Source organism: Chelonoidis abingdonii, chromosome 4, assembly GCF_003597395.2.
Source record: "Chelonoidis abingdonii isolate Lonesome George chromosome 4, CheloAbing_2.0, whole genome shotgun sequence".
Classification (NCBI taxonomy): Eukaryota; Metazoa; Chordata; order Testudines; family Testudinidae; genus Chelonoidis; species Chelonoidis abingdonii.
The window spans coordinates 44,121,691-44,148,941 of record NC_133772.1 but is presented as its reverse complement, the minus strand read 5'-3'; the positions used below and the strand labels follow the sequence as shown (position 1 = coordinate 44,148,941).

The following is a 27,251-nucleotide window of genomic DNA, read 5'->3' as shown; positions in this document are numbered from 1 at the left end:
CAGTCTCTGTTTTGTTTTTGAGTGCAGTTATGTGACAAAAAAAAAAAAATCTACGTTTGTAAGTTGCACTTTCACAACAATGTAAAACTTCACAGCCTACAAGTCCACTCAGTCCTACTTCTTCTTCGGCTAATTGCTAAGACAAATAAATTTGTTTACATTTACAGGCGATAATGCTGCCTGCTTCTTGTTTACAATCTCACCTGAAAGTGAGAGCAGGCATTCTCATGGCACTGTTGTAGCTGGCATCACAAGATATTTACATGCCAGATGCTCTAAAGATTCATATGTCCCTTCATGCTTTAACCACCATTCCAAGGGACATGTATCCATGCTGATGACTGGTTCTGCTCGATAATGATCCAAAGCAGTACAGATCAACGTATGTTCACTTTAATCATCTGAGTCAGATGCCACTAGCAGAAGGTTGATTTTTCTTTTTTGGTGGTTCAGGTTCTCTAGTTTCCGCATCGGAGTGTTGCTCTTTTAAGATTTCTGAAAAGCATGCTCCCCACCTTGTCACACTCAGATTTTTGGAAGGCACTTCAGATTTTTAAACCTTGGGTCGAGTGCTGTAGTAATCTTTAGAACTCTCACCTTGGTACCTTCTTTGGATTTTGTCAAATCTGCTGTGAAAGTGTTCTTAAAACGAATAACACATGCAGTCTCAGATGACCCAGCTATAACATGACATATATGGCAGAATGCAGGTAAAACAGAGCAGGAGACATGCTATTCTGCCCTGAGAAGTTCAGTCAAAATTTAACTAACACATAATTTTTTTTTAATGAGCATCATCAGCATGGAAGCAGGGTGCAGAGCTACAAGGAGAAAGGGGGATGGCTGAGTGGGGGCACAGAGAAACGTGGATATGAGGGAAGGGGGCTGGCTGAGGGGATGCTGGGACATATGGGGATCGGAGCAGATGTGCCTGACTGAATGGGAGAGGCCAGGGACTGCCCTGGGGATGCTCCCTAACAATCCCTTCCTGGCTACCCCCCCAAAAAAACTATTCCATACTTTTCCCACCCATACCCAACAACCTTCAACCCAGGCTTCTTCCCAGCAATTACTTCGGTCCCTCAGCTCCTCCATTACCCCTGACTTCCCCAAGCCTTTGCACTGCTGCTGAGGGGTGCAGGAAATACGGCTCTCTACTGTAGTTTAAATTAATTATTACACAGTTCTATATTAATATGCCTAGTAAGGAATCTGTCAAAAAACATTTCCTGAATCTTTTTTGTTGTCTGTGTTCTTACAGACATACTTGCTGACAGGTATTTTGAAATAATTTACCAAAATAATTGAAACTGGTATGATTACATTGTTGTTTTTGATAAAATATGCAGAATAGTAAAATGTATGCAGAATTTTTCATTTTTGGCGCAGAATTTCCCCCAGGAGTACAGCCTGCTGTGCACTCCATAATGTTTGTGAGGCTATGGGTGAAAAGTTTCCCCTGGTGTCAGGTGATCCACCTCCATGCTATACAGCTGATTTTGAGCAGCCAGAAACCAGGGCTGTTAAAGGGGCACAACTGGAGGCTATTTGAATCAGGGAGGCTTTTTGAGGCACCATTTTGACGAAGAGCTCCAATAATGTCTTTCTGTACACCACTCTACCATGCCTTAACTTGCTGCCTTGCATGAAAACTTTAATTCCTAACCATGATTTGTACTCAGCAAATGATCAGATTGCCACTGTGTAGTAATTCCATCAGCAACCACCATGTGTAGGAGACAGATTGGTTATCTTTCAGAGTATGTTTTTATTAAATACCAATTAACACACGCGCAAAAGGCTTGGTGGGAAGGGAAAAACAAATGAAGGGCAGTATAGGCTCTTATGTGTGTAGTTGCTATAATTTTGGAAGCTGTCCAAAGGGGTGGAGTGAATGGGATACCGGGACAGCTTGGGAAGTTGCAAGGAATGTGTGAGAGGGGGTGGGGAGGGCATGGAAAGTAGTTCTCTTTCAGCTGCAGGGAGTGCTGAGCAAACAATCAAACTTCAGGCAGAATTCATAAGGACTTCAACATCTCCATTTTCTCCTCCATAACTTTTATCATCTGCTCTTGGCCCATTAACATTCACTCCTGGCTCTCCTTTCTGTCCTGCCTGGCTATTCCATAATTTTCTTTTAATGTCTTTCTCCGTGCCCTGCGTTCTTGTTTTTTGGCTTCTGAGGATTGGAGCACCTCTCAAAACATGGCCTCCTTGTCCTCCTTTGTGGCTTCCTTATCTGCTGGCAAAGCAGGAGAGTTTTTTGTCAGCAGAACATTGTAGCGTGTACGCTTCCACTGTTTTGTCAACAAAAGCTGACTTTTGTAGACAAAATTCTTGTAGTATAGACAAGGTCTTAGACTGAAACTGAATTGTTTTCCTTTCGGTAATGCTAACAGTACCTAGCACTGCAGGCTTCACAATTCTAATGTAACAAACACTAATCCACACAACACTTGTATGAACAGATAACTTTTCATAGCCCATCCTGCAAGCTTGAACAACCAGATGGACTGTGTTTTTCAGTGTTACATGAATTTTTTTCCTCTTTCTCTTTGTAGTGTCTGGGGATGGAGAGTCACTGGTAAGTCTCACTTTAACAAGATTTGACATCTCTCACTATATGCTCATCCTAACGCTCCCCTTCCTAGGCTTTACTCAAATGCATACATCAGCAGTCACACACAGATTTCTCCATTAGTCTGATTTTTGCCCAATAAGAAATCTGAGCTACAGCTTGATTTAAAATAACATACTTACATCACTGGCCCCAGCACTTTCCCCAATAGCCCATTTCTTCCACTTCATCCCCAGTATTTCTGTATTACAACAGCCCTTCTTGGTAAGAGATCAAGTTGGCCATAGAATATCCCTGAACCATGATGAACAGCATTTATGACTGCATAGTGTTGTGTTTCCAGTAGTAATTCTCTAAAATTCAATTGACTTGCTTTACAGGATGAAGATTCAGAGTTTACTTTAGCCACAGACTTTGAAATTGGGCACTTCTTCCGTGAAAGGATAGTCCCTCGTGCTGTACTTTATTTCACTGGGGAAGCAATAGAGGATGATGATAACGTATGTATATTGCTCGCCTATCTTGTATGTCTTTCTCTACATAAAAGCTGCCTATTATTCTTGTGGCTGAAATAGTAAATACCATTATTTTCTTGAGTGAAATAAACGAAAAAGCGGATACACTGAGAACTTGCTGAATAGGGTCACATTGCCCTTTTTTGTTAAACCTTCCATTGACTGCCTGGGACTTCTGAAATCAGGGAGAGGATTCTTTTGGACAAGGCAACAACAGTATCTTTATTGTTGTAGCCCACAGAACTGAACCAGGCCGTGACTGTGCTTGCTGAGCTGTAGCTGCACATTTGATTGGACTCCGAAGCAATATAGCATCTAGACTTTGGTTTCCTTGAGTGGGCAACTTCACACGTTTTTTTTTCTGTTTGGAGGAAACAGGAGATACAGCATTTAAAACACTAGCTCAAGGCAGAAGAGAAGGCTTCTGGGCTAAGGAAGGATGGGCCTTTCTTTAAAGATGTGTATATTTCTAAACTAATTGCCTTTACCAGTTTGGTTTAGGCAAATAATTTTAAATACTGCTTTGAAATGAGAAATTTTTTTGTAGTATCTTGTCTTCAAACAAAGCCAAATTAAAAAAACAATGGAAAATCACTTATGCTGAATACCCTGATGAATGCAGCAGAAAAGAACACCAGTATACTGCTTAAACTTGCATTAGTATAAATATACTCGTCACAAGATGGTAAGAGCAAGAAATTTACGAATAAAGGATGCTATTAAGTTTCTCCTTAATGCTGCTTCAGTGTTCAGTTTGTTAAAAAATGTACATTACCCAAGAAGCATATTCATTATTTGTATTTATTCCATGAGTTCAATTTGTAAATTAAAAAGTAGGGCTTATGGCTCCTCCTTTACTTACTTATATTCTCTTTGTCTATATAATTTCTAATGATTATACCCCAGTCACTGTCTTGCCGAGCTGAGGCAAGTTGTGAGTGAAACTGCATATCTTACTAGTAGACACATGTCTGAAGCAGGATTTGGTGTCACCCTTTTTCTTGTAATCAGATTAAATGGTAATGGTCATGGAGGCAGCATTGTTTAGAGGCTACAGTGAGTGGGAGAACAGGATAAACTGGGAGTTGGGAGACATTGATTATAGTCTTGGGATGTTTGTCACTAACTCTGTGTAGGACTTGAAGAAAGTAATTGTGTATCCCCTTCCACACCTGTAATATGGGATTAGTGCTTTAGATGGGAAATAAAATGTTTTGAGATTATTTGAAGGGTACTCTAAGTGCTTGCATTTGCTAAGCCTATTGTAGCTAATTGCATAAAACATTCTGCAAACCTAAACGTTTTATTTTTGTTTTAGTTTGAAGAAGGAGAGGAAGGAGAAGAGGAGGTGAGATGCCTATTGTGTCGATTTGTAGATCACTAATCCATAGTCTCCTTTCTGAAATAGAACTATCTAGCCCCATATAGACAAACGGCTGTGTGTATTTCATAGTGCCATGTTCATACTCCTCTACAAAATAGTCGTCATAGCTTAACGTTAAGCAGCTGTAAAATCTATACAGATTCTAATTTTTGCCGTAAGTATATTCCATAAAAACACACATTCCAATTATGTCCAGTATCTCAGAGCTGTATTATCAAAATACGGCTGCAACTCTTTAATATTTGACAAAGGAGTAATTGATTGTCACGTCCATTTTTTTAACCATGACTTAATGTTGAAATTGTTTTGTGGGCAGATGTGAAGATTGCATTGCACTGAAAAATCTTTTGTGTACCTGTTTACCAAGGTAAACCTTGGGCTGTAAGGAAGGCTAATGGGAAACACAATCCTAGTTACATGCTGGGGGAGACACTGGACAAGACTTGCAAACTGTCTGTTTTAACTGTTCCAGGGATGAGGCTTGGTCCTCTCAGATATTAAATACATTCTTTTAATTAAGAATTGTTATAAAGGGTTTAATTAGGTTCACAGGCAGTTTTGCATTATGGCAACCACTGTGATCAATTTTTTCCAGTGTTACCGCAGCACAACATAGTGGTGATGATCTCTGAACAAAATCTCTGCACTAAAATGAATATAACAGCAACATTGGGGACAAATCAGTGCCTTTGACAGATATTAATGATTTGCTTTTTGCCCCTTTCACCAAGACGTGCTTGTGAATCTTTTTTTCATGAAAATGCCATGGTAATATGACCTAATCAAGTACTGGAATGGAGTACATCACCAATTCTTAGACTGGTGGCCTCCTTTTCCCCTGCTTCCACAGGAGTCCTAGTTTTTTGCAGCGAAAAGCTTTAACTCTTGTAAAAGCAGATGAGGAAGAGCTGGCCTATCTGCCTCCATCAGGATACAACAACTTGAGGTTAGACATGTGCAAGAGGAGGAACCGAAAGGATCCAGGTGTAGTAAAGAAGCATGTGTGTGGGGTACATGACTGTTCAAAAAAACAGATGAGATAAGGGTTGAAATGAAGAAACAAAATCAGGCAGATCCACTAGCTGTTTTTTTCCAGAAGTACAAAACTCAGAATTGTGTTGCAGGCACTTAAAAAAAAAAAAAAAAAAAAAAAAAATTGCAATTGCAGTAACTTCCACAGGAATGTTGCATTCAGATCCACACTGACATTTGAGACTTTCTGGACCAGATGACCGGTTGTCTTGTCCAACCCAAGTAGATTTATTTTCCACAGCTGACACACACAGGAATGCAATAGAAGGCACTGTATAGTTGGCTTTGTGCACCATAAGCAGTTGCTTTAATCTGATTTTTAATTCCTGTTAATCTCTCTTCCTTTTATCACAGGAATTGGAAGGTGAAGAGGAGGGAGAGGAAGAAGAGGATACAGAGAGTGATCCTAAGGTTAGTTTTTTGTTTGGGCATATATACTTATAGTACATTAGAACTGTACAAAGTGTAACCATGAACAACGTATCAGTATACTATGTTATCATTCTCTTCATTCCTGTTTTTTTACACTTTTTGTATTGTGAAGGGAATTAACTTCAGGTTTTCTTAAATATTGTCCTTAAGTTATAAATTGCATAAATAATAATATTTATTAGACATGTTAACTTAACCTACATTGGGGAGCAGATGTGATTGATATGTTTACCACTTTCTTATGTAAAATTAAAGGTGAATATTTAAATATTTGCAAAGAAACCAATTTACAGGATGTGTAGGTAAAAATCTTATACCAGTTTGAAGTCTAGTTTTAGAATGAATTAATGTTTCTTTGACAAATCTGGTTTGCTAGGTCCCATCTATTTTTCTCTTATAGTAACTCTGCTCCTTTCTTTGTGATTGCCTTGCTGAATCCCACACACTGCCATCATGTCATTGTGTTTAACCAGAAGAAAAGCTGAGAGCTAGTACAAAATAAAAGGCTTAGTTTAAAACTCAGTAAGATATGGGCACTGCTCCCCCTTTTACCTAATTTTCAGCCATAATTCAGTCACCCAGACAGTTAGCAAGTAAAGGTAATGAAAAGGGGGAGGAGACTGTTCTATTCATTTTTCTGTTAAAGTAGCATCTTTCCATTTCTTTAATGGCAATAAGTATATAAAACTTCCAATTTGAGATCATGGGACTGATACACCAGGCCTTGCAGAATTTATCACAATATGCACATTATACTATTAAACACTTTTAGCCTCCGTGCCAGGAATCAATCCTGTCTCTTGTAATAAGTATTAAAAGAAGTCTGTACTCTTGATGAAATATTTCTTTGAACAGGGAAAGAATAGCACTTGCGGAAACAATATTTCACACTCCGTTTTCATGGCTCTTCTGAATAGAGTAGCTGGAGGGCAATGATGGGTGAGCTGAGAATTAAAAATCATCATTACTGGAGTATTGGTGTCAAAGATACTTCAGGGGAGAATCATACCAGTCACTGTGTTCTTAATTACAGTGGCCGTACACATTTTCAGTGCTGTAGATCTGTATTCAATAGCATGCCCTGTGGAGTGTGGTATTCTGCAGAACCATGTCTTAAGCTATCTCGGAACGTTGTGGTTGTTGCCTCCTGTATAATTTTGTACATTTCACTTTTTCATGCTGACAGTTCCTTTCAATTTTTTTTTCCATTTAGGTGTAATTTAAGTCTGTTTATCATTCATACATTTCTAGGTAAGGTGGAATTCCATTCATACCTAACTTCCAATGTCTAGCACATGCAATGTGGTTTGTTTATAGCTACCTTTCTGGTTTTAAAATAAAAATTAGGCGAAACTGAGGTTTTATGCCTCATTTGCAGTTCAGAAAAGTGTAGAAAGGAATATCTGTGGCTGGATACCCATGAATGGTATCCTAAGAAGAGATTTGTATTTAGATTATCTCCTTGCCTCCCTGTTGCAAGTTTATGCTTACATTGTTGCACTCCAAGATAACATTATATACTGAATATACAGCATTCTCAGAACACAAGTTATACCTCTGAGACTTGTCACAAAGATGTTTTCTCTTGTATCTGGGTTTATACTGTGTCCTTTTTAGCGTGACTTTTAGTTGGTTTTCATTGATTGCAAGTGTGTTGTAAACACAGATTTAACACTCTCCTCTAGTTTAATCCTTGTCAACTCTGGCTGAAACACTCCTCATGAGTCACTGACTTATTCTGAATCTAGGTATTTTATCTATAATCAATCTCTGCTGTCTCTGACAGCTACCCACTTCTTCAAGAGATCATCTTCTTTCTTGGGCTTCCATGATTCTTTACTTTCCTGGTTCACTTATCCTTCTTTTGGTGTTGCTTTCATTGGATCCTCTTTCTCCTGTTCTCCGGTGCTCCCTTCTGCCCCCTTGTCTTGAGTGATCTTGTCTGCTCGCATGGGATTATTCTCTCATCTACCTGTTCCCCCTCTTTCCTAAGGCTTGTGCCTTTCTGTTTTTGCTTCCTCATAGCTGCCCTGCTGCTTTCCAAAACACATGACAAATTGGACTCGTTCCTTCTTACGTTCTCCCTACATCCTGGATTTGACTATGATTTATAACTCCATTGTACTTCCTATCACTCAGCTTCGAGACTGAACTTATATTGTGATTTGTTCTCTACAAATCTAATTGCTTTCAAAACCAACCCCTACCCCCACTGCCAAAACTCATTCATGTTGTATTCTCTCGCGCTCACCTGGACTCCTCAACTCTATCTCCCCATCAGTCACTCTCCGTCTTTCAGAATAAAACTTAAAAGATTGGCAAGGCTCCAATCCTCTCAGTACAAAAAATTTATCTTCCATTTCTCCCATCTTATCCGCTTCACTTGGCCAACTCTTCTTGCTGCCTTCCTTTTTGTTCACTCTCTGTTCCCTATGCCTGGGAAGACATTACCATTTCTGTGCACCAAGAATCCTTGCTCTCCTTCAGCTCTCTCCTCCTAAATCCACTTTTTGCCTGATTGTCCACTGACGTCCATTCCTGTCTACTCCTCCCTTCTTACATTGCTCATTTGCTATATAAATATCAGAATATGCTTGATTTTCTTGCTTTGATTTGCTTTTTTTTGCCTCCCCACATGTCCTAAGTTTGTCTAATTTAGATTGTGAAGTGTTCAGGCAGAACCATGTTACTTTAACTTGTATAAAGCAGTGTGCAAAGTGTTGGTGTTGTATAAAGGTGTTAGATTTAGAAAGGCTGTATAAGTAGCCAAATAGTTGTCTTGTAACTGGTACAGTGTGCACCTTGGAGGACCCTTGTCAGCTTACTGGTTGAAGGAATGAGTATGATGTCACTGAGGGGAGGAGGATAGCTAACTGGCTAAATTCAGATAACAAGCATAGTTCTATCAGTACTTCAGGGCTGAAGTCTCCCCTCCTGAGAGGATGACAGTTGATGCTTCAGAATACTCCATCTTCAAAGCAACCTTGGCAGAAGCCTCCATTACTAAGCAGCAGACCTGTTTTGATGACCTGTGAAAGATGTCTTCCATATATAGGATAAACAGAACCTTCAAGAACTCCCATACTCTAGCACAGTTCCTCACATACACTTCACTGTGAAGTTACTTACAGTTTGTTTGTTTGCTGTGATGCTTGCTTTTCATCCATCCCTTAGGATCATACCTGGGTGACTTATTGAAGGATAATAGGATCATCCAAGATTTGACATCTTGAGGTGATGTCTGAGCTATGGGGATGGTGGGGAGCTAGTTAACTCTTCTAATGCATAGGCTGGCTTCCAATGATTGGTTTTCTCCTTGCTGTGCCTGACTCTGACAACAAGTATTTAGTGCTCACTACCTTTTGTTGATCCCACAATAGTTTGGTGGCCAGGTTGTTGTTAAGAGTACAGAAATAAGCAGATGACCAGCTGTCAGATATACATGTCAGTCTAGAATGTGGAACAAAATGATTACTCCATTGTATTACACTGGATGCTTTCCAGAAGCAGATTGGTAAAAATTTAGGAGGAGTGGAATATTATTTGAATCAACCAGCAACATACATTGGTTTTGAGAGAGGATAACATTAAACGGTGGTGGAAAGATGAATGACAGCATCTACAGTCAGTAATATCTTTCAAATAAACCTATTCCTAATATGAATCAAAGGACTGGGAATCAAGGCATTGACGTTAACTAGCAGAACTTTATTACTTTATAATTAATGAGCAGAGACATTACTTGAAATATTTGCTGGACTTTAAATTTATCAGTTCAGTGTTCTGAAAGGGTGTAGTTTAAAAGCGTTTAATCTGCAATGCTTTGGGGATTTACAGAAGCCGGGAAAGCAGTTTGAGCAGGGAAGTTTGCAGTGTCTTGGATCTGTCTTGTTCTTTCCTCTTCTCCTCAACACACTGCAAATTTGGAGCTACAAGTACAGCAGAGGACCACTCCTCGAACGCAGAGCTCAGTGACTAACTCAGTCCTGATCTACAGTACACAGCTAGGCCAACTTAGGGCAGCTTATATCAACCGAACTATGTCAGTGTATTGGCTACAGCCTTGGTCTTGGCGAAGTAAGTGCCTACACCGACATAACTCAAACCCTACGTCTCTCATGTTGGTGTAATTAGGGCTAAGAGGTGTCTCTGTAGACAGTGCATTATTTACATTGGTTGCTGGCTGTCATTCTGTCAATTTCACTGCTTCATGCAACTTCTGGTTAATTGCAGTGTTTTACTGGAAATCAACCCCATCCCATTAACATCTGTATTAACAGGATTTGGATATTGGCAGTAGTGTGCGACTTATCAGCAACCTATCCTGGAAGAAAGGTGCCACCTGCAGGCAGGTTTTCAAGGCTGCAGCCAGGGAAGGAAGGTGCTGGGATTTATCTCCTCTGACTGCTGCCTTGCAAACCTCCCTGTGACCAGTGCTCAGCACATGCCAGCACTGATTCCTCCTGGTGCTACTGTCCAGCAAACCTGTCTGCATGTAGTAACCACATAGGAGGTAAGGGGCTGCAGACTTGGAAGGAAGGCTCAGGGCAGACCAGTAGCAGGAAGAAGAGCTGCAATTTGTAACAGCTTCTCAATTTGAGAGTTACTGTTAGATTCCTAGGCTGCTACTGGATTTCCAGGCAACTGTATCTGTAATGAAGATCACTTTCCGTCTGCACCTGACAAGGCAAGTGCAACTTGGATGGTTTTATGTGAATCTTAGTACAACTATCCATGCCTCTGTCATTTCAAGGCTAGACTACTGTAATGTTCACTGTGTGGGGCTCCACACTGAGACCATTTGGAAAGTGAAACTTAGAGAATATCTCTGTCAGCTTGCTGAACAGAGCCTTAGCTCAGGAGCAAACCACTGGCTGCACTGGTGGAGTTCAAAGAGGAAGGGAAAGCTCAAATACTTTTAGTCCTGGTTCTTTAAGAGATCACTTCGCTCCCTATGACACTTCAAAAGATGTAGGTAGTGCTCAAGTTAAACCAACTGTCCATTCCCCCACATTTGGGTGTGGGTCCTCCTGGCAGGGTGTTCTCTATGAAAAGGGGGATTGTCTTGGAACCTCCTAGTCTGGGAGACCTACATCTGTTAACCACCTGCGTATGTGCTCGCGCTCTCTCTCTCTCTCTCATTTTTCCTTCTGTGCTTGGAGACTGGGTTTAGTGAGGGAGGCAAATAAAGCAATTTACTGTGTGAAATACTGGGGTTTAGATCATTTATATTCCAATTGCGTTTAACAGCTAAAATTTTCAAAAGCACCTTATCTACTTTTTAAAATGGGACTTAGGCTCCTAAGGCCACGTCTACACTACGGGATAATATCGAATTAGCTAAAATCGGTTTTATAAAACTGATATTATAAATTCAATTTCATGCAGCCACACTAGGCACAGTAATTCGGCGTTGTGCGTCCATGGTCCAAGGCTAACGTCGATTTCTGAAGCGTTGCATTGTGGGTAGCTCTTCCGTAGCTATCTCATAGTTCCCGCAGTCTCCCCGCCCCCTTGGAATTCTGGGTTGAATCGCATTATTGTCGCCGGGGTGGTTCTGGGTACAATGTCAGTCATTCCTTCCTCGGAAAACATCTGACAATTCTTTCGCACCGTTTCCCTGGATTCCCTGGCAGATGCCATAGCACGCAACCATGAAGCCCGTTCAGCTTTTTTTTTGTTCCAGCACCGTATTGTACTGGATTGCCGCGGAGAGAGAGGCGTACTCCAGCGCTACAGCAGCATTCACTTGCTTTTGCCAATGATAAGCCAGAGATAGGTTACCCGGTATTCTGTACCCGTCTTACTGCCGGAGAAAACTGAAGCAAATGAGATGACGCGTTATCTCTTCCCCTCCTGTTACTGTCCCGCTGCTATCATGAGTGCCCCTGGCTGAAATCGACCTGGAGGGCGGCCAACGCAAAAGCAAAATTGGATTGACTCACTGTTGGGACTGATGTCAATCCCTCCCTATGGTTATCTAAAAATAGTCAGTCCTGCTAGAATAAGGCGGCATAGTGTATTAGATGGACCAGTTGTATTAGAGGACCAGTGTATCAGATGCACAACTGCTCCATGTCCGAGCCAGTATTCACAGGGCGGTGCCCTGCAACAACCCCACCCCAGTGTTGCTTCCCTCCTCCCCCAAACCTTCCTCAGGCTACTGTCGAGCAGTGTTCCCCCCCCCCCCCCCCATTTGTGTAGATGAAGTTATAAGAATGCCAGGAATTTAAGAACAGAGACTTTGTTAGTTGAGATTTAAAGGAGGGGAAGGCGTCTCCCAGGGCTATGACAGTCCCAGGCAGTACAGAATTCTTTTTCTTTACACAGGAAGTTGGAAAGGCGAGGGGGTGAAGCCGCAGTGCTATGATGAAGATGTTATTAGCCGTTCTGTCTATTTACTGGGAGTAACCAGGAATCATTTCCCTCACTTGATATTGAGCAATTATCAGGACATGGGGTTCATGAGGACGGTTTACAGTTCCTATTGCACCGTCTACACCGGGGAGAGGGGGAGGAGCGGATATGCTCTTCAACTGCCTGTTGCATTGCGTCATCAGCCAGTGCATTTCAGCACGTACACATAGGGTGACACTGAAGAAGTTCAAGAAATTGATTTCTTTCCTTTTCTTTCACGTGCGGGGGGGGAAGGGGGAACTGAAGGAGCTATTCCCCTGAACCACGCCAGACACGTTTGAACCTAAGACATTTGGAGCTCAGCCAAGAATGCAAATACTTCAGAACTGACTATGGACTGTGGGATAGCTAGAGTCCTCAGTACCCCCTCCCTCACCTCCATGGCGTCCATTGATCTGGCCGATCCGTTACGCTTGTCACGCGGCATGTGTAGATCCTGGAGATTTTTTTCGAACGCTTCCATTTGGCATTTAGTGTTCAGTAACAGGCTCTAGATACAACAGATTTGTCCTTCCCCATAAAGCGATCATGATCTTATATCTCCCGCATACTGTCCATGCTGGAGCTCTTTTGGATTTTGTGAGATAGCCATACGCCACCCGCTGCTGATCAGAGCTCCACGCTGGGCAAACAGGAAATGTATTCAAAGATTTCGACCGGGGAGGCTTTCCTGTTTACCTTGCCGTGCATCCGAAGGTAGATTGTTCCAGAGCGGTCAGTGGTGCACTTGTGGGGGCGATATCCGCCCGGAGGCCAAGTACAGCGTTCGTCCCACACTAACGTAATCGATATTCTTAATACTTCGAATTTAGCGCTACTCCTCTCGTCGGGGTGGAGTACAGAAATCGATTTAAAGAGCCCTTTATATCGATATAAAGGGCGTTGTAGTGTGGACGGGTACAGCATTAAATCGATTTAACGCTCATTAAATCGATTTAAACGCGTAGTGTAGACCAGGCCTGTGATAGCTCACTGAAAGATAGTGAGATTTAGGTGCTTTTGACATCCTTGCCCAAAGCACTGTATTTCTGTATATTGAAAAACAACTGTCCTAGAGATCTACAAACAGATTTTCAGTGTGATGGTATAGCATGTAGAACTATATCTACGTTTTTAACATGTGAAACTTACTACAGAGGGAACTTTTCAATATGTATGCACTTTCATGTATTGTGTTGAAATTAAGCAACAGCATTTTTTATAAATGTCTTATTGCTGTAAAGTGGTACAAAACCTGGATAATTTTATTAGAAAATGTAATACACAAGGGTTTTGTCTTCATGAATAAAACTGAAATAAAATAGTTTTGTTTTTCCTCTTGGAAGCAGTACCATCAATACTTTATTTTCTTTCCTACCTGCTTAAAGGCTGTTTATATTAAAAAGATCTAAAGTAGGATTAAAATATAGTTTCTAAACCATTATAATGTTGTAAACAATCTTTAATTCATCAGTTACTCATTTAAATGTTTGGGTTAAATTTAGCCATATTTTGCCGTTCTGATGGTATTAGTGACATAATTATCATGCTCTTAACTGATGTCTGCTGTCTGTTTGAAATGGAAACTGCTGTCAGTTGACTTGATATTTATCTCAGCTACAAACCAGTTGTTCCATAAAATGTTCTTTACTTCAAAAATAGGCTTTTTTGATGGCTAGGAAGTTGTTCATGTTCTCCCTCTTATCCACCTGTAATCTCATGGTACTACTGTTTGATTAGAAGTAGTATCTGTCAAATGGACTTTTTAAAAAACAAAACATTTCTTTGCTGCTGTGTTGAGTGTATGAGGATTCCTTCTTGACAGGATAGGCACCTGATGTTTAAGGCTATATCAATGCAGATTAATTAACTTCGGTGTCCTTTGGAAACCCAGACAGTTAGGAAGAGGCACTTGGGCACCTGATGATGAGTAATGAATGTAACATGTATTCTCTATGCTTGCTTTTTTACAATATCAAATGTTCAGGTTTGGAATAGTTAACAAGTATAAATCATTTTACAGTCAAAGTGGTGTCTTTTCTTGAAAGATGTCTTCCTTATAGCTATTTTCCTTCCTACTGTAGAGTTCAACAAAGGCATGTTTGTGTGTGGTTAAAAACCAATAAAAACACAAACCCCGTATCTATAATAGATGGGGGTAATGAGAGAGACAAATAAAGGGAAGTATGTGCTTAGATGAAAATATCCTGCTACATTGTGTTGTAGTGTTAACTGTAAAGCTAAGCAGTTGGAGCATTTAATCAACACACCTTTCTTGTTGGAGTGTTTTTTTGTTTTTTTTTCCCCCCAGGTTGTTTCACTCCCTATGCTGTTGTAGGGCTATAGGTCTTTTACTTTCTGAACGCTCCTATAAATCAGATAAACATTTGGCAAGAAGTGTCTGAGTGTTAAACAGTTGAGTAGTTATTGGCTAACGATGCAGAAGGCATCTGAGGGGAACACAACCTGTTAAATACATTCCATCATCTCCAACAGAGCACCCAAGACTTGGAAAAAACAAGTGAATTGATTTTTTTTCAAAAATGCTGAGCACCCTGCATCTCCCATTGACACCAGCACTTTTGAAAACTGGGCCCCTTATTTAGAAGCCTATGTGTGGACTTCAGAATTTTTGTTTGTGAAACTCTTCTGTGTTGCCAGAAGTGGGTGACGGGATGGATCACTTGATTACCTGTTCTGTTCATTCCCTCTGGGGCACCTGGCATTGGCCACAGTCGGAAGATAGGGTAATGGGCTAGATGGACCTTTGGTCTGACCCACTATGGCAGTTCTTGTATGCTCTCTACCATTTAAGAACATAAGTATAATAGAATAATCTGAAGTGCTGAGCAACTGTACATCAGTGGGAATTGTAGTTAAGCACCTCGTGATTTAGCCCATGTTTACCTGTAGCTTTCCTCCCCAGTAGACATTTTGTGGCGGCAATCTATTTAGTTGCCTATAAAAGGATGCGTGACCAAATTGCACTGAGTGAACTACCATTGTAGGATTTTTCCTTTAACTTATTTCTTTCTCCTCTCCAAACAGAAAGATTCCAGCCAACCTGCTGAGTGCAAACAACAATAATAAGGAAATACCACTTCAGAGTGATATTTGAACAACTTGTAACAAATATATTTGGATACCTGGCCTGCAGTTCAGGATATTCCATTGCTGCAGCACAATCTTATTAACAATGCTTCAAATTAATTTGTTTTCAAATGCATGATTTTCACTAACTCTTTTTTTCTTATTTTTTGCTTAACTTGTACAGTGCTATCTTCACTGCATTTGGGAAATATGAGGTTTAAATAAAGCACACTCTACAGCCTTTGGTACACTGTAACTAAATAATTGTCTGTAGGCTTTCTGATGAGCCTTTTGCCCTATTCATAGGGACCTAGTCCAAACTACAAAGTAAAGACTATCCATTTTCTTGGTAAACATTGAAATTGTGGAATAGTACATGTGCTGAGAAGCTAAATAAATTAAATTAAATTTATGATAGCTAAAACAAATACAACAGTATGACTTTTGCTAGTAGTTCTCCTTCTTAATATAAAATTTTCCTGCAACCTACAAATCAGATTAGTGCTTGAGCAGCTTCAAATATCATATTTATTATCTCAGTAAAGTCAATTAAATTGAAGTAATTCATTAATGGGGATGTCATTCGAGATTTGTCGTTGTTCATCTTTCTATTTATTTATTCATGTTTGTAAGTACTTTGACTGAATTAGTGCTTTTTTAATAGTTTTTAATATACTTGAAAATATTTTCCTGTTTGCATAAAATATGGGTATTTGTACAAGGAAACTTGATTTGGTCTCTCTCAAGGTAGTAGACAGAAGAAATGAACATGTTTCAAAATGACAGCTCTTTTGGGGGAAAAATCATAACATATAGGCCAAATTATTGCTGTTGATGGAAATGAGTTGCAGCCAAAGAACCAGAAAATTTCCAGTAGTCTTATTGCTTAATATCCTGCATGGGAGGGGCTTTCATTCCGAACATATAAATTAACAAAATTTAACTCAGTAAATCCGAAGTTCTGGTTTACTTGCAACATTCAAATTACTCTGTTCCACAGTTTCTTGTTTTGTTTAAAACTCTGAAGTCTTCAAAGCTACCTTATGTTGTGCAGAATTTCAGGTGCACATTTCTAGTTTAAGCATCCAATGCCAACCTCTGCCAGCAGTTGAATAGCAGCTGTATCAACACTGTGACCAGGCATGTAGAGAGTGCTCCAGCCTTACCTTACACATTTGTAACTTAATACAGTGTTTTCAATTTGTACAGACTAGTTAAATATTCTATTAAAGTTGTGAAACATGGAAAGTGATGGCTGTCTTGTTCATTTTTCCTGTATTAACAAAACACACCCACTTGATTTCCTATTTTACATGCTTCTGTATGCAGTATGAAAAGAGATGTGCCAAATGGCCAAAAATTTATGACCACCTAATGCAAGAATACAGTTGGTATAAAGTGTTCAGCTTCGTACTCTAAATCCAAATATTTAGAGATGGTTTGAGGCTATTTCTAATGGGTGTTACCCAGGTGTAACTACACGTGAAGTACAGATAACATAATCATTTTGGTATCTCAAGTTATAAATATAATACATGCTATTGTAAGGGTTCTATATTTTGTCTTGCTCATTTGCATAATCAAACTTGCTCAGTTTGCAGATTTTTTTTTCTTAAATGCCAGAACTCTCACTTTGGGCTCTGACATGCCAGCTGAATATTTTCTTCCAGTCACCAGCAGGAAAGACTGTGGAGGGCAAGTTATTCCCTCATTATCACCTGTCCACTCCCACTATAGACTGAGGTTGCGTGGGTGCTAGAGGACACGATCTGATCCACAATAACTTTATTACCAGTGATGCATGAGATGGAAACCCAGCTTGACAGTCCACCACAGCCCAGGATAGGTTCTACTGGGCTAGTAGTGAAGTGGTTACTTGCAAAAGTGAGCAAACTTGATGCACATGAGGAAAAATGAATAAGGAACCATGCAATAGCATTGTTTCTTGCTTATTCATCATGGTTGAAATGTATTTCTGTGTTAAAAATGAGTGAGAGATATTAGGGAGTTCTTAAAAGAAGGTTTTATTAGATGGCCTCAAAAAAACCTCATGATTCCACTATCAAGGTAGGACAACTTTGGATAAAAGCCTATCCTGATAGAGTGGCAAAGTGAAGGTTGCAATTAGAAATTAAAGCAATATATACCAAATAGCAATGTAAAATTAAAGTTATGAAATGGAAGTTTAAATACTTTGTCCTTATCTCTGCCAGCCATGGAATTTCCTCTAATATCTTTAAGTATGCTAGGAACAAAAGAAATCCTAGAAATGGTTTAGGCCATTACTAGATGGAGATGGTACAATTGTTCATGCTAAACACGAGTATGGGGTTCTTTAAAAAAGATGTTCTGGATGGCAAGAAGCAGGATGATGTACTCATACAGGTAAGTAAGTAATTTCTATCCATTGGTAAATAGGATGTTAAATATCTGGTAGGAACAAACATTACATACTGTAATCCAGTCACCTCAATCATTTTATCAACAAAAATATTTTTTTTTAAGACTGACCTCTAAGTCTCTGGAAGGCATTTTCCCCAGTCCTCAAATTGTTTGTGGTTTTCTTCTGCACCTTCTCCTATTTTCACTATCTTTTAAAAAATATAGCCCAATGTACACAGTGTTCTAATATCTCTCACTCATGCCCTCTACAGAGGTGTAAAAATCACTTCCATCCTCCTGTACATGCATCCAAAGAATTGAATTAGCATTTTGCTACAGCTGCATAGAGCTCATACAGAGTTACTTGTCCACTCTGCAAGGATTTTAGGCATCAGTCACTGCTTTCCAGGATACAGGGCTCCATTCTGTAGGTATGGGCTGCACTCCTAGTTCCTAGATACAGAACTGTGCATTTTTGCTGAATTAAAAACAAAAAAAAAGTGGCTTATGCTGTGATCCAGATCCCTCTGTATGACTCCCCTGTCCTTTATCATTCACAATTTATCAGCAGTGATTTTATATTCCTCTGAAGATCATTGATCAAAATTTTGAATAGCATCAGAACCCCACTAGAAACACCCCCATTCGGTGATTCCCAACTGACAACTACTTTGAGATGTCAGTTAGCCTGCTCCCAAGCCATTTGTGTGCTTAAAAAATTAGTACTGTACAAGATCAGTAATCTAATGTTGTATTTGAGTATTGCACCTTTTAATGTCTAAGTATATTACAGCAACACAGTTACCTTTAGCAAAACTTGTAATTTCAATAAATGAAGTCAGGTTTGACAAAACCTAAAGCCATATTGACTTGCATTACCTATTCTTTTCCTTAACTGAATCCTGTATCAGCCCTTTCATTATTTTGCCTGGGATTGAGGTCAATATAGCCAACCTATGCTGACCCAGGTCAATGCACTTGCCTCTTTTGACTACTGGCACACTTGAGTCTTCAGGAATTTCCTGGGTGTTCTAAGATTTATTTAACATTATGAAGTCTGAGACAACTCTCTTAGGATTCTTGTGTGCAAGTTTTTCCGGTCTGCAGACTTAAAAAGCACCTTTTATAGGGGGAAATAGGGTACTAAAGGGATTAAGGTCCACCAGAAAAGGGTCCTAATGAGTCAGTGGCTGGAAATTGAAAAGTCATTCAAATTTTTTAAGTGAGGGTGTTTGAACATACTACCAAGGGAAACTGGAGTCTCCAGCTTGTGTTCAGATCAAGACAGATGTCTTTCTGGAAGATATGCTTCAGTCAAACATCTGTTGTTTGTTTGGTTCAATTCAAGGGTAACTGAAATGTAGTGGCCTCTGCGGTACGGGAGGTCAGACTAGATAGAAGGATCCATTCTGGCCTTGAACTCTTTGGGAAAATTTTTTTAACATGGGGTACACTAAGGGTATGTCTACACTACAGGATTATTCCGATTTTACATAGACCGGTTTTGTAAAACAGATTGTATAAAGTCGAGTGCACGCAGCCGCACAAAGCACAATAATTTGGTGGTGTGCGTCCATGTACTGAGGCTACTGTCAATTTCTGGAGTGTTGCACTGTGGGTAGCTGCTATCCTGTAGCTATCCCATAGTTCCTGCAGTCACCCCTGCCCACTGGAATTTTGGGGTGAGATCCCAATGCATGATGGTGCCAAAACAATGTCGCAGGTGTTTCTGGGTAAATGTCATCACTCATTCCTTCCTCCGTGAAAGCAACGGCAGACAATCATTTTGCGCCCTTTTTTCTCTGGATTGCACTGGCAGACTCCATAACATGGCAACCATGGAGCCCACTTTGCCTTTTGTCACTGTCACCATATGTGTACTGGATGCCGCTGACAGAGGCAGAACTGCAGCACTACACAGCAGCATTCATTTGCCTTTACCAGGTAGCAGAGATGGTTACCAGTTGTTCTGTACTGTCTGCTGCTTTCATGGGTGCTCCTGGCTGGCCTTCACTGAGGTCAGCCGGGGGCACAAAGACAAAAATGGGAATGACCCTTTATGTTGTATCTAAAAATAGTCAGTCCTGCCTAGAATATGGGGCAAATGTACTAGAGAACCAGTGTATCAGACACCCAGAGAGCACAGCTACTCTGTGTCAATCCACAGAAATGATGAGGCTGCATGCCATTCTTAGGGGGTGTCCCGCAACAAGCCCAACCTGTTGCTTCCTTCCTCACCCCAAACCTTCCTGGGCTACTGTGGCAGTTCCCCCATTTGTGTGATGAAGTTATAAAGAATGCATGAAAAAAGAAAACGGGGAAAAAAGGATATAAAGAAAACTGACTTTTAGTGCAGATAAAATGAGGGGGATGCAGCCCTCCAAGCTGCATGATAGTCAGGCAGTACAGAATCTTTTCTTTAGACATGAAAAGGGGGAGGGCTGAGGGAACTCAGCCTCCCAGTTGCCTGTGACGAGGACGGTTTACCAGCCATTCTTGTAACCATCTGACAAGAATGAACGGGATCATTCCTTATTTTTACCCAGGTGCCCCCTGGCCGACCTCAACCTGAGGCCAGCCAGGGAGGCACTCACAGGATGATGACAGCTATCAGTCTTTGGGTACGGTACCCACCGTCTGCCACCGGGGAGAGAGGAGAGGATGCTCTATTCATTGCCACACACAGCCCCGTGTCTACCAGCTTGCATGCAGTAGACATAGGGTGACATATAAAAAAGTCAATGAATGAATTTTTTTCCCGTTTCTGTCACGGGGGAGAGGGAGGGTAAGTGAATTGATGACAAATACTCTGAACACCCTGGACAATGTGTGTGACCCTACAGCTGTTGGGAGCCTCAGCCAAGAATGCAAATACTTTTCGGGGACTGTGGGATAGCTGGAGTCCTCAGTAAACTGGACACTCATAGGAGGGAAGGGAGCATTTGATTCTTTGGCTTTCCATTACGCTTGTCACACAGCACTGTGCTTTGGACTCTGTATCATAGCCAGAGAGATTTTTTTCAAAATACCTGGGCATTTCGTCTTCTGTAACGGAGGCTTGATTTGTCTCCCCATACAGCCGACTCAGATCCAGTATCTACCGTATGGTCTATGCTGGCTTTTGGACTGCAATCACCACCTGTGCTGATCAGAGCTCCATGCTGGGCAAACAGGAAATGAAATTCAAAAGTTCGCGGGGCTTTTCCTGTCTACCTGGCCAGTGCATCCGAGTTCGGATTGCTGTCCAGAGCGGTCACAATGATGCACTGTGGGATACTGCTCGGAGGCCAATACCATTGATTTGCGACCACACTAACCCTATGGCTATACTGATTTCAGCGCTACTCCTCTCGTCAGGGAGGAGTACAGAAACTGGTTTAAAGAGCCCTTTATATCGATATAAAGGGCCTCAGTGTGTGGACGGGTGCAGCGTTAAATCGGTTTAACGCTGCTAAAATGGGTTTGAACGTGTAGCGTAGACCAGGCCTAAGAGTTTGTTTGAGAAGGAAAGAGAAATGGAATTTTACCATTGTTTGTTTGTAGTACGTTAAGTATACTGAATTCCATTCTAAAATGTTTGCAGCTTCTAATCCTTGAAAAGCCTAATTTTAGGGCCAAAACTAATTGTGCTTGTTCTCAGCCAAAGAGTGGACCTTTTGGAAAACTTGTACTTGATATTGTGCTGCTTTTCCTGACTTATTTGGGGTGAGAGGAATAACAATCAGCAGTAACTCAGCTGGCTAACAAAGCTGCAAGCACAGAGTATGCTAGTCCTCTGAGGACCAATTCTCCCATCTAATATTGAAACAAATGCCTGAAGTTCTATAGCATGCAACTGGCTGAGTGTATTCAGTTGGGAATAATTTTAGTAGAGCCTTTGCCCCCATCTACTGTCCTGTTCATCAGCAGGCATCTGGGCAAGGATTTGGGGATTCCTTTAGGCAGCTGGGGCAACTTTGGGATTGAAATCCAAGACAAAAAAATCTCAAATGGGCAAAACATTAAATATACTACAGGGAATAATCCTACAGTGGTGGAGACAGGGCCATGAACTATTGTACTTGACTTATGAGGTTTTTGCTATCTGTGTGAGGAACTGCTAGACCAGATCAGACCTACGCTCCAAGTCCAGTCAGAAGGGAGAGCTACAACTTTAAACATTTTCAATAAAAACAAAGTGAATGAACAAAACTCTCCTGTTGCAGCATCTTGGTACATTGAATTCTAAACTTCTATTCAATAAAAATAAGTAGTCTTCTGTGTAAGTACTTATACATTGCCACTGCAGGGACCACGATTCTGCCTTATCATTTTAAAGTAGCTTACCTACTAGGGCCAAGTAGTTAGCTATGTGCACAGCCAACTCTGGCAGTAAAAATATCATTTTCACTGTAAGATGGAACTTTGTTTAAATTAGTTTTAGTGGGACTAGGGCCAGGAGTCAGAGGCGTGTTCCATTAACTTTAACCAGATAATAATGAAGCAAAAAAATTTAAGATTGAAGAAAAAGATTCAGTAGGGAATTAAAAAAAAAATCCCAGGCACAGGAGCTAGACTAAATTCACATTTATAACTATACCACCTATCATGGTAGGAAGAGCACTTCAAATTTTTAAGAATAAATGAAGATCTCTCCAGTCCAGTGTTTCAATTAACCAGTGCGGCTATAGGTGTTCCCTCCTGTGGGAGAGGACCATTTTAATTCAGGCCAATTCCATGCAGGGAATTGAACATAGAGAGCCGTAACCTTGACAATGACCCTGTCCTAGGTAGGGAGCCAGGGCAGTGTGGATGGCTGGGGTCACATGTGTATTTTTTTTTGCTGAGTAAACAAGTTTCTACTTCAAGATATTAGCAGAGCATCGATTGCCTGAGGCTATGATGAATTTTCTCATAGGTATGTTATGTAATTGTCTGTTAAAGTGTGCTACACCTTGTCCCTTTTCTTGTTGCAGACAGGCTATCTGCCTAGATGTACCATTGGTCTGAACAGATAAAAACAAACATTTTAGCTGTCTAGGTGAGTCCACAACCGTGGAGCAGTGAATTCAGGTCTACATTTTGTAATTTTACATGGCATATTTGCATTTAAATGGTTAACAGACACTGGAAATGTTGAGACCTTCCAACTCCACAACCCCATTGCTCACATAAAGTTTAACTAGAAATTAAAGTGACATGGACAGACCTTGAAAATAAATTGGAGAACCTTAGCATTCCTAAATGCTTTATCTTTGTAACACTGATAGTGCACTAAGAGCAGTCTTTGTACTTGCTATTGTCACATGTTCATGCTGTGATCCCAAATAGTTCTAGCCTCTTACAACCAGTAGAAGGTGTCCCAAAGTTAGTCCTAAAAGGCAGTGCTGTTTGTGCGAGGTGGCAGCCTCATGCTCTCCAATAAGAAATAGTGTCACTCACATGGGACAAGTCTCCAACCCATCAACCCCCGCCCCCTACAAATTATTACTAATGAAGCTTTTTGCAAAGAGTGAGCTGTTCATTGACTGCCAGATTTCTTTGTAGCCCAATTTTCTGCTCTGCTGCCTCACCGCTCTCCTACACAAGAAAATTACTCTCCACCCACCAGCATGTTCACCTCTTACACAACTCACATTACGCTAGGGTTTTTACCGTGGGAATCTGTACAGCTTGTGATGCCAAACCCAGACTAATAAAAGCACCCCAAGCATGGGCTTCAGTTCTCAGCCTGACTCTGTGTAACACACTATTTCTTAGGAACTGTTGACGATTTTTCTCTGCAAAAGACTATCAAACAATATATGCTTTCTTAAAATGCCCCATCCTCAGCTGTAGCCGCTTCGCTCCCTGCCCAGGCTCCCAACAAAAGTTAAGCACAAAGGAATCCTGAAAGATCCTGCCTATGTAGTCTAGGAAAGGTGCAAGTGATTATGCAACACCAATCAAAACAATTGGCCCAGCTTGGGCCCAGTCATAACCTTTCAAAAGGCACCACTGTAGGCAGAGTGCATCATGCAGACAAAAGAACTACTTTTGCCAAAGGAGAATGTCGCCTGATGCTAGCACATGGAGCTCCATCTCTCTTCCAGCAAATGGCAATAGGGATGCTACCATTAAATATGTGCTCTCCTTGGGCTCACTATGTGCACTTTAACATTTGTGCAACAGTAATACCTGTCAGATGTCTCACAAGGGCTGCAGAAGCCCTAGTAAGTACTAAGCTTTATTTGGGTAAGGCTCTTGCCATTTGGCTTATATGCTTTGTAGTAGATGGTCTCATGTTATGGAATGTGTGTGAGAGACAGGTTAGAGCATAGAACACTCCCCCTCACCCCCAGGAGCTGCCACCTGATGTGCCAAGACTACTTTTGCCCCTGCTTTCCCTGCCAGCTTGGGACCCCAGCACCCTGTCTTGCTGAGCTGGACAAGCCCATCTGTTCCAACAAAGACCCAGGGTCTGAATTACTTGCCCCAAAGCGGCAGGCTTGATTGAAAGCAGCCTACAGAAGTGTTCCTGTCTTTAACACGCAGATGCCCAACTCCGAATGGGGGGCTAAACCCAAATAAATCCGTTTAGCCCTGTATGAAGCTTATACAAGGTAAACTCATAAATTGTTTGCCCTCTATAACACTGACAGAGAGATATGCACAGCTGTTTGCCTCCCCCAGATATTAACAGATACTCTGGGTTAATTAATAAGTAAAAAGTGATTTTTATTAAATACAGAGAGTAGGATTTAAGTTGTTCCAAGTAGTAACAGACAGAACAAAGTAAGACACCAATCAAAATAAAATATGCAAATCTATGTCTAATTAAACTGAATACAGATAATTTCACCCTTAGAGATGCTTTAGTAAGTTTTTCCTCAGACTGGACACCTTCCAGGCCTCGGCACAATTCTTTCCCCTGGTACAGCTCAGGTGGTAGCTAGGGAAGGCTCCCCGATGGCTCCTGCTTTGTTCTGTTCTACCCATTCATATATCTTTTGCATAAGGCAGGAATCTTTTGTCTCTCTCTGGGTTCCCACTCCCTTCTTCTCAATGGAAAGACACCAGGTTAAAGACGGATTCCCGTTCAGGTGACACGATGGAATGTACGCCTCTGAATTAGGAGCATGAGTTTATACAGGGAAATGTCTAGCTAAAAAAAGGGGCGGATGGGGCCTGGTTGACTTGGTCTAGACATTTTAATGTAATGCAAAGCAAAGCCAATTAAGTTATACCTGCCTCTGACATTACCTTATTTCTTCAAAAAGGTAAAAAAAACCAAATGCATTATTTTCAATCTCAGCCTTATACCCAAATGCACTACTGCTTAGAATAAATTAGGGCAAACAGTAGCACCTTGAGAAAAAGGTGTTTTTTTCTCTACACACGCAAATTGAATCATTGTTAGGACACGTGGCTGTTAATAACAGTGGCACCTGAGCTGATTCTGAGTGCAGTTCAGCTGTAAATGTACACAAGGCCTACCTGTGCCTGCAGTTCTGTTTAAGCTAACTGTTATTTGAAACCTGCTTGGCTCAGGGTTTAGAAAAGCTAGTGTCAGGAAGGTAACTTCTGAGCCATGCAGCAGGATGATTGCTAAAAGCATAGTCTTCTGCATTTCACGACCTTTGCAGTTCTTTTCTAGTTTTAAGTTCCTGGTTAAACTCCATGTTGTTTTGCATGGCGTTCAGCAATTATTAAGAATTCACTTTATACCACTCACCAAAAGAAGATGGACAAAAGTGGGACGGGGTGCCCCCTGGAACTGGGGTACCACTGAGCCCCACAAGCCTGGGGTCCCTCACACACTGTGCTGCTGTGACAAGCTGCAAAGCCCTTCACTTTCCCCAGCATTCACACAGCTAGGGACATACCCAGTTACAGTTATATGCAGGCTCTCTAACCACCAGCTTCCCAGCCTAAGACCCGAGAGCAGTACCATCCTCCCCTGGTCAAATCTGGCCAGTAGATGGGTTTAATGTGAAGAGAACAATGCACACTTGTGGTAACCAAACTGAGATTTTCCCCAAGCGCTCAACACTCACTGGTTTAGATTAAAACAAAAACAAATGTATTACCTACAAAAGATAGATTATAAGGGATAGCAAACAGATCAAAGCAGGTTACCTAGCAAATAAACAAAATTCACAACCTAAGCTTAATATACTAAATAGATTGGATATGAATTAGCAGGTGCTCACCCTGAGAAATGATACAAGCAGGCTGCAGCATCTTAAAGGGGACGTTGTTTTTGCTTTACAGCTTAGAAGCCTCAGGCATTTCGTACACAGGCTAGAAATCCCTTTAGCCTGGTTCCAGCACATCCCCCATTTCAGCCTTTGTTTCCAGGAGTCTTCTTGCACAGGGAGTGAAGAACCACAAATGATGTCAAGTAAACTGTGGCTGTTTCTGATGCTGAAGTTATGCAAAAACTGTTTATATTTTCATAATGTTGGCATTTAAAGGCTAAGGATTTGGCTTTCTGCCCCAGTGAAAAGAAGAGGGGAGTGATTATGAATTATTTCATGCTCTACTTTGCTTCATGCTGGTGTCAGAGACTTTGTCAAGACAACAGTGATTCCATTAATGTTCTGAAGGGAATTTTTACAAGCAGAAAGGGCAAGAATGAGGTTGGAGCACACAATAAAATGGAGGAAATCCTGACTTGTGGTTTTCCATTGTGTTTGACTGTACCCAGGCCACGTCCACACCAGTAAAACAAAAAACCTAGAGTGCCAGGTTTGTTGGCCTCATGGCCATGTTCACACCAAGGTTCTTCGGTCCTTTGCACTTGCAAATCATATACTGAAACTGATGGAATCTCAGCTTGCTAAGCTATTGGGATGTTAGAATAGGTTGTGGTACTTTTACCTTACGCCTTCCTTCCCTGGGGAATGCTGAACCACAGACCCAGAGCCAGCAGCAAAAGCTCACAGCATGCCCATTGAGGATCCCTATGCAAACCCTAGCGTCTGGGGGGGTGGATAAGTTAGCCTAGGAATTGGAATTGCAAGAATGTTACACTCCTTATTTTAGTAGTCTGACAGAGTTGATTTAGGATGGATAATTGTGTCAGGTGGACTCCAATAAAAATGGGTAATACTTGATACTTCTGCTGTGCCTTTCATCTGAGCAGCACAAATCACATTGCAAGCATTAATTAAAAGCTTCACCAGAAGCAACTAAGTATTATCTACATTTTACTGATTGGGAAACTGAGGCAGGGAAATTACAGGTTGTGCCCAAGGCCACATGTTGAGTCAGTGGCGGCGCTGGATTCCCTGGTCCACCTGGTAGAAAATGCCAGGGGCTTTCTTTAGGCAGGATGTGTGTCATTTCTGTTCATGTTAACTTAGCTCCTGGTCCACTGCATTTGACAGCATGTTAATTTCTTAAAAGAAAGCAGTTGCCATTAAATGTGCCTCTCTCAATAAATTTATGTTACATGCCCCTCTATTAGGGAGGAAAAGGT

At 41.1% G+C, this 27,251-nt stretch overlaps 1 protein-coding gene across 3 annotated transcripts in view; it reads left to right on the top strand.

The window, feature by feature from the left end:
- Positions 1-16,675, top strand: part of NAP1L4 (nucleosome assembly protein 1 like 4) — a 65,817-nt gene extending 49,142 nt beyond the window's left edge. For 2 of the 3 annotated variants that reach the window (XM_032770305.2, XM_032770313.2), the window contains exons 11-15: positions 2,562-2,584; positions 2,959-3,078; positions 4,412-4,441; positions 5,864-5,920; positions 15,386-16,675. In XM_032770305.2, coding sequence (XP_032626196.1) covers positions 2,562-2,584; positions 2,959-3,078; positions 4,412-4,441; positions 5,864-5,920; positions 15,386-15,424 — 269 coding nt within the window. In that variant the 3' untranslated portion in view covers positions 15,425-16,675. Of the gene's footprint in view, positions 1-2,561; positions 2,585-2,958; positions 3,079-4,411; positions 4,442-5,863; positions 5,921-7,154; positions 7,193-15,385 lie in introns of all 3 variants that reach the window. The other variant, XM_032770329.2, reaches the window with a different exon arrangement.
- Positions 16,676-27,251: the final 10,576 nt, after the last annotated feature.